The sequence below is a fragment of the Microtus ochrogaster genome, unplaced genomic scaffold (genome assembly GCF_000317375.1).
Source record: "Microtus ochrogaster isolate Prairie Vole_2 unplaced genomic scaffold, MicOch1.0 UNK131, whole genome shotgun sequence".
In the NCBI taxonomy this organism is placed as follows: Eukaryota; Metazoa; Chordata; class Mammalia; order Rodentia; family Cricetidae; genus Microtus; species Microtus ochrogaster.
The window spans coordinates 482,860-490,359 of record NW_004949229.1 but is presented as its reverse complement, the minus strand read 5'-3'; the positions used below and the strand labels follow the sequence as shown (position 1 = coordinate 490,359).

Here is a 7,500-nt window from a genome sequence, read left to right as displayed (position 1 = left end):
CTTGATAGCTACTGCAAAACCCTGTCTCAAAAAAAAAATTACCTTTTGGTTTATTTGAGCCTGGTCTCTCTGTAGCCCTGGCTGTCCTGGAACTCATACAAATGTTTGGTGTGCATCACTACACTCAGCTTTTCTTTTCCCCAGTGGAAAAAACTGATATAGAGGAGACAGATGGCTCAACAGTTAATAAGCACTTGGTGCTCTTGAAGAGGATCAGAGTTCAGTTCCCAGCAGCCACATGTTAGCTCACAGCCATTTCTAACTCCAGTTTCAGGGGACCAACACCCTCTTCTGGCCTCCATGGACACATGCATATTAGGAGACAAAATACCCATAAGTATAAAATAAATAAATCCAAAAAGTTTTAAAAATCAGATCAACTTAACTGTTGCAATTTACTAAGTAAACCTGTTGTCATATAAAACACGCTCCACCTTCACTAGAGAACTCTAAGTTTAGAGGTCAGACAGCTTCCGAAGACAAAAACAAATCCGTATCCAATACCTGACAACATGAAGAAACATTTTTTAACTGGGTGTAGTGGTGCAGACCTTCAGTTCCAGCACTCTGGGAGGCAGAGGCAAGGGAATCTCTAAGTTCGAGGCCAGCATGCTTAAGACAAGTGCGGGCTGATGAGCTGGCCCAGAGGGGTAAAGGTGCTTACCATCATGCCTGAAATCCATCCCAAGGAGCCACTAGACAGAAGGAGTCAAGCCCTGAAAAGCTGACTTGCTTCCACCTGGGTACTGTAGCACTCGTATATTCACACACATAACAAACAAATACACAGCGCGACAATTCCAAGCCAGTGTACCTTTAAGACTCCTTTCAGAATACTACCACCAGCTACACCTCCCTTAAGGTCATCAACTTCACAGCCAGGTTTGTTGACATCAAATGACCTGATAACTAGAAAAAAAAAATTGAACACAATTAAATCCATTTCTCTTTATTTTAGATTCAAAAGACACATTCTTTTAAAACTCAACTTTTCTTTAAAAAAAATCTAGTATTATTGCTTTAATGCTTACTGAAGCCTTACTTGTGAGAGTAAAAAAAATGGAAATAGCCTGAAAGTACATTAAGAGCAAAAGTATTTATGTAATGAGCACAAAAGTCTTTTCTTTCTTTTTGGTGAGGGTCATCATCTCCTATGTCTCATAACTATTTACACAGCGTTTACAACAAATTAGCTATTATGACTTAAGGCATATATAAGGACTGGGAGTGTAGATCAGTGGTAAGCCCTTGCCTTGTAGCAGCATCAAAAAAGTCAATCAAAGAGAAACCCTGTCTTGAAAAACAAAAAAAAACAAAAAAACAAAACAAAACAAAACAAAAGTCAATCAAGTGCACAGGAGACTATACATAGACACTCGCAGTACGCCACTTATCTTGTGCTTCTGAGAGGGTGTCTGACTTTGTAGCCCTGGCTGTCCTGGAACTCACTCTAAAGACCAGGCTAGCCTTGAACTCAGAGATCCATTTGCCTCTGCCTCCCAAGAGCTGGGATTACAAGTGCACCACCATGCTTGGATTTTTATATATAGGATTTCTGTATTATATGACTTCTATCATACAAAATAACTTTTAAAAAATTATAAAAAGCAATTCTAAGACTACTATTCTTAGGTCACCCAAGAGAACGTTCCCCAATAATCACACAAACAGCTCCAAATGAAGGCCTGGAAGGGCCCAAATACCTGCTTTAAAAGTGTTCCTACATCTTTGAGCATTAACCACAGGCCAGTGAAATTGAACTTAGTGGTTTTTCAGTAATGGTATAATGACATCATTTGTATGGAACTGTAATGCCCCAACATGATGTACTTCCCTAGAAACTACTGTATTATTCCATGTTGGCTACTTAAAATACCATATATAAAAGCACAAAGAATTTCTTTTGTACTCAAGGCTCTGTCACCCAGCAATATAAGACATTATTTCAAATAGGTTTTATGGATTTATCACCTCTGCAGAAAGAGAAAGTATTAATAAACAGCCTTGAAGGAGAAGCACTAATGTCGAAGAGTTCAGTTAAATGTGACTCCTGTCACTTACCAATGAGACGGGGCTCTGAAGTAAAGTCTCTTGGGGGCACCGGTATTTTCTTCACTATGTACTCACAGACAACTTCAATATTGTATTTCAGCTGAGCAGAGATTGGAATAATTGGCGCTCCTTCTGCCACTGTTCCTACATTAACAAATTTCAGAAAGAACAAAATCCTTGGGTCTTACAAAACTTGGTCTATACAGCTGCTGGACAAAGTAATTAGAGCTAACAGAGGAATAAGCATTCCCACACAAATGCCAGTCAGCAAGTAGAAAGTAGTCTATAATAGAAATATAACAATATTTATCTTTAACTCCCCAAAATGAATTCATTGTCCTCTAAGGGGACAACTGCTAAAATTCTATCAATGGGTATATTTAACAGAGGCAAATGCTATGTTTAAAGGAATAAAATATGAACACTTCGGGGAAGGAGCTCTTTACAAGCTCAGAGAATTCTAACATGCAATTAACCTTTCCATAAATGCCAAGAGTAAATTACAGACTCCTTGCTGATCAAAGACTGCCTGGCATATATCACATTTTAAAAAATTAATCATATGTCAGACAAACTGGTCAAAGAAATAGACCAAAATAATTAGATTTTAATCAAAATGAATTATTTTTTTATGCTGAAATTAAGTTCCCAACATGAAAAGGCTAAAATAATTAAATGTCAACAGTAATATGCATCATGTCTTCTCTGAAAGTGAAACACGCCATGGTATTAGAGAAAGGAACCCTGCAAAAAGAGGCAGGGTCTCTCTATGCAGTCCTCGCTGGCCTGGAACCAGCTATACACACCAACAAGCTGCCCTTGAACTCAGAAGTCTGTGCACACCTGTGCCTCTAGGGTCCTGGGATTAAAGGCATGTGCCATGAGGCCCAGAAGAAAGATTGTTTTTGAAATGTTTTTATTCATTTGTCACTAAGGATTGGGAGGCAATGATGTGAACTCAGTACCCTGTGTATGCCAGATAGGCCCTCTACCATTGAGCGCTACTCTAAATCCTTGGGATTTAAAAAACTTAATCTGGTAGCACTTCCCAACTTCAGTTTTAATTTTGTACATTAAATTCAGAAATAGATATTTATAGTCTTATCAGGACACTGTATCAAATCACTAGCTAGTAGCAGGTAGAAAAAAAGAGAACATTTATGATACCTAAATTGACTTTGTTTTAGATGATGTACTATATTACCTTTCAAAGTGATCCTCTGATTTAAGTTATTATAGCTTCTTACCTTGTACAAATGCAAGAATCTGCTCATATTGTTCCTTAGCCTGACTTTCTTTTACCAGATCAATTTTATTCTGTAAGATCAAAATATGCTTGAGTTTCATGATTTCTATGGCAGCCAGGTGTTCAGAAGTCTGAGGCTGAGGGCATGATTCATTACCAGCTAGTTGACAGAGGATAAAAAAAGATACATAAGATTAACTAGAAATATCTAGACCATGCAATTTCAAAAATAGAAGATTGTTGGTTGTGAGGAGCTGGAGGGAGTGCAATCGGGCAATGACTTCTTAACAGGCATCACTTTTGTGGTGATGAAATTCTGAATGTACTTCCATTCACTGAGTTGTCCCCTTTAAGTAAGCTTTATATTATGCACAAATTCTACCAACTTTGCTTTCACCCTTTATCTGCGCTTACTACAGCCTCCCATTCTTGGTTCTAAGCAAGAAGTTTCCAATGAACAAATCTGGCTTCAAGAGCTCTTTTGTTCAGGCCTTCTAGCTCAGTCTAGTCTAGGTATGTTCTGGCACAGTCAAGCTCCTAGGAGGCTCAACCTCCTGAGATTAAGGTTATTCTTTAACCAAGAAGAGCACTGTGAAGACAAGCAACAGTGCATACCATAGGCAAGATTTGCTCACCATGCTAGCCATCACCTTGCCCAGCCTGTTCATGTGTCCTGTACTATAATCCTCTCGCATGCCTAAAAGCACCATATCCATACCTATCAAATCTCTTATTAGCTCACATAAGGAGGCACAACTAACTTTGGAAACAGCCATGTTGTACTACATCACGGCAATTACTGTGAATAACAATCACACCTCTACATGAAGGGACAACACACAACATACATATATGCCTTTTTGGATATTGTCCAACTTCTCAGAAGCCATAACCCCAGGATTCTTTTGCTGAGTATTTTGGCTGTAGAAGGAAATGTCATTCTGGATGACACATTCCTAGTAATGCCTCACTTAGGTAATGGACATAGCCTCCAAAGGATTTAGTTCTTCCTCACATAGTCTACCCAAATTAGTTCTTTATTGGTTTGTCCAGATCAGTTCTGATGATTTTACCTATCAACAGAAGAGCTGCATCCATCACTGCTGCGCCGTTCAACATTGTAGCCATCAAAATATCATGGCCAGGACAGTCAACAAAGGAAACATGCCTAACAGTTGAGAAACAACAATCAGCCTTAAAACCAATCAAAACTAAAAGCAAGGCCAGGTGGTGGTGGCGCACACCTTTACTCCCAGCTCACAACTGTCTGGAACACAGTGAATCCGGCACCTTCCCACAGAGACACATGCAGCAAAACACCAACGCACACACACAAATTAAATAAATAAATAAAAATGCCAGGTGTTGGTGGCACACACCTTTAATTCCCGCACTAGGGAGACAGAAGTAAGAGGATCTTTGTGAGTTCGAGGCCAATTTGGTCTACAGAGGAAGTTCCAGGGCTGGTTCCATAACTACTGGGAAACCCTGTCTCACAAACAACAACAAAAACCACCACCACCACCAGCAATATCAAAATGATCACATTAAAGTATTTATCCTGATTATTGAGATTTCTTGACTTCTCCTCCATCTTAAATTTTGGGCCTGGGATGAAGATATGACTCTACCCCAATCTAAAATGGTCTTATGGACTTGCAATCCCCAAAGACATTAGTAACCAGATACCAGCACCCTCTGGTAAAGGACCAACATGTGTGATCATATTCAGAAAACTGTTGGGAAGCTCAGTGGTGGTGGTGCATGCCTTTAATCCCAGCACTAGGGAGGCAGAGGCAGGCGGATCTCTGTGAGTTCGAGACCAGCCTGGTCTATAAAGAGAGGTCCAGGACAGGCTCTAAAAAGCTACAGAGAAACCCTGTCTCGAAAAACCAAAAAAGAAAGAAAAAAAATTGTTTGGAAACGAGTCTATTTATTTTAATCTAGCAAACAAATGACACTGTTGGAATTCAGTAAGCTGTATTTTCTCTCCCTTTTTTGCTTATGCAATACTTGCCTTAAAAAAAAAGAATTAAAAAAATTATTTTTATTTTACGTGAGTAAGTTTTATTTCTGGTACCCTCAGAGGCCAGGAGAGGGTGTGGGATTTCCTGGAAGAGGTGTTGGAGATGGCTGTGAGCCACCAAGTAGATGCTGGGAATTGAACCTGGGTCCTCTGCAAGAGCAGCCAGTGCATTCAACAGCTGAACCCTCTCCAGCTCCCTCATGCAACTTTTCAGTTTGTAGAACTTTTTTCTAAGTATTTAAAATTAATTGAAAAGAATATTTCAATTGTCATCATTACATAAAATAACATGAAATAATAGAAAAACAATGAAACCATTCTGCAATTAAGTTTATAAAAGCATAAAACGGAGATTTAAAAAGCATAAAGTACCTTTTAACATAAAAGTTACCTGACTAATTTGAAGTTCCCTTTGGTCCCAGGAATGTCTGTGGGAAACTCATCCGGTGTACTACTGCCACATGACCTGTAACATTCTGGTCTAGGACAACTTGGGTCATCAAGTTTATAAATCTAAAAGTTTCAATGAAAAAGAGAAAAGAAAACTGGATTTGTTACCTATGCAACAACCAAAGTTAAATGGTTTCTAATTTCATGGTCCATAGATCACCTTGGCATTGGCATATCCAAGCTTGATGGTAATGTTTCTTTCTAGTTCATTTTTGAATCTGACGGTGTGCACTCCAGAAATAGCCTTTACTACAGTGGACTTCCCATGAGCTACATGGCCAATTGTACCTATTGACAAAGCACAACAAAATTACCTTCTGCACGCAAGTACAAACATTTCTTCAAATAGCACTGAGTAGAAAACAAAACAAACAAACAAAAAAACCTGGCTAGGCGGTGGGGGCACATACCTTTAATCCCAGCACTCAGGAGGCAGAGGCAGGCGGATCTCTGTGGGTTTGAGGCCAGCCTGGTCTACAAAGTTAGTTCCAGGACAGCTAGGCTAACAACGAGAAACCCTGTCTTGGGGGGAGGGAGGAAGGAAACCAGAAAACTAAAAAAACGGTAACCATAGATATCAAGGTAAAACCAACAGTGATAGAGCTAGTGACATGGCTCAGCAGGTAAAAGCACTTGTCACAAAAGCCCCAAGGCCTGAGTCACCAGAATGGAGAGAAGCAGCTCCTGAAAGTTCTCCTGACTTCCACACATGTGCATGGGGGCTGGGCGATGGTGGCGCACGCCTTTAATCCCAGCACTCGGGAGGCAGAGGCAGGCGGATCTCTGTGAGTTCGAGACCAGCCTGGTCTACAGGCACATGCCTTTAATCCCAGCACTCGGGAGGCAGAGGCAGGCGGATCTCTGTGAGTTCGAGACCAGCCTGGTCTACAGAGCTAGTTCCAGGACGGGCTCCAAAAAGCCACAGAGAAACCCTGTCTCGAAAAAACAAAAACAAAACCACAATGGAAATAAAACTGTTTAAAGAGAATTCAATTTTTCCCTATCTGCTCTTTCCTATTATAAATTTCTTCTCAGACTAATTTTAGTATATGTACTTGAGAGGAGGAAACAGGGTGGACAGTTTGAGGCTAGCCTGAACAATGTAGGAAGACCCTGCTATAAAACTTGAAGGAAGAAAAATACTCAAAATCTTGCTTATCAAGAGCCAGGGGCATGGTGGATCTCTGAATTCAAGGCCTGCCTGGTCTACAGAGAGTTCCAAGACAGCCAGGGCTATAAAGAGAAACCCTGTCTCAAAAAACAAAACAAAAAATCTTATCTATCAAGAAACATTGAAGCATACCCAGTTAATATGACAAACTCCTGCACAACAAAAAAGAACACACTCATAATCATAGTAATTCAGAAGTCTGAGGCAAGGGGATTGCCTTGAGTTAGAGGTCAGCTTGGGCTATACAGTGACTACCAAGCTAGCCAGGGTTGCATAGCAAGTGTTAATCCCAATGGTGAGAATTAGACCACTACCACACTTGAGCCAAATTCGAAGCAAGCTTGCCTCTTATTGGGGTGCATCCAAGAGCTGGCCAGCAACTGCTCCAAAGTTGGTTAGAGAGCAGCCCTGCCAGGCAGTGGTGGCACATACCTTTAATCCCAGCACTTGGGAGACAGAAGCAGGTGGATCTGAGTTTGAAGTCAGCCTAGTCTACAAGAGCTAGTTCCAGGACAGCAAGGACTGTTACACAGAGAAAACCTGTCTCAAAAAAAA

The 7,500-nt window shown here is 40.4% G+C and overlaps 1 protein-coding gene across 1 annotated transcript in view; it reads right to left on the bottom strand.

The window, feature by feature from the left end:
* Nucleotides 1-7,500, bottom strand: part of Eif2s3 (eukaryotic translation initiation factor 2 subunit gamma) — a 16,692-nt gene that overhangs the window by 7,421 nt on the left and 1,771 nt on the right. The window contains exons 3-8 of the mRNA XM_013355456.2: nucleotides 5,935-6,062; nucleotides 5,716-5,837; nucleotides 4,372-4,466; nucleotides 3,300-3,458; nucleotides 2,062-2,196; nucleotides 815-909 (exon numbers count right to left, since the gene is read on the bottom strand). Coding sequence (XP_013210910.1) covers nucleotides 815-909; nucleotides 2,062-2,196; nucleotides 3,300-3,458; nucleotides 4,372-4,466; nucleotides 5,716-5,837; nucleotides 5,935-6,062 — 734 coding nt within the window. The remainder of the gene's footprint in view (nucleotides 1-814; nucleotides 910-2,061; nucleotides 2,197-3,299; nucleotides 3,459-4,371; nucleotides 4,467-5,715; nucleotides 5,838-5,934; nucleotides 6,063-7,500) is intronic.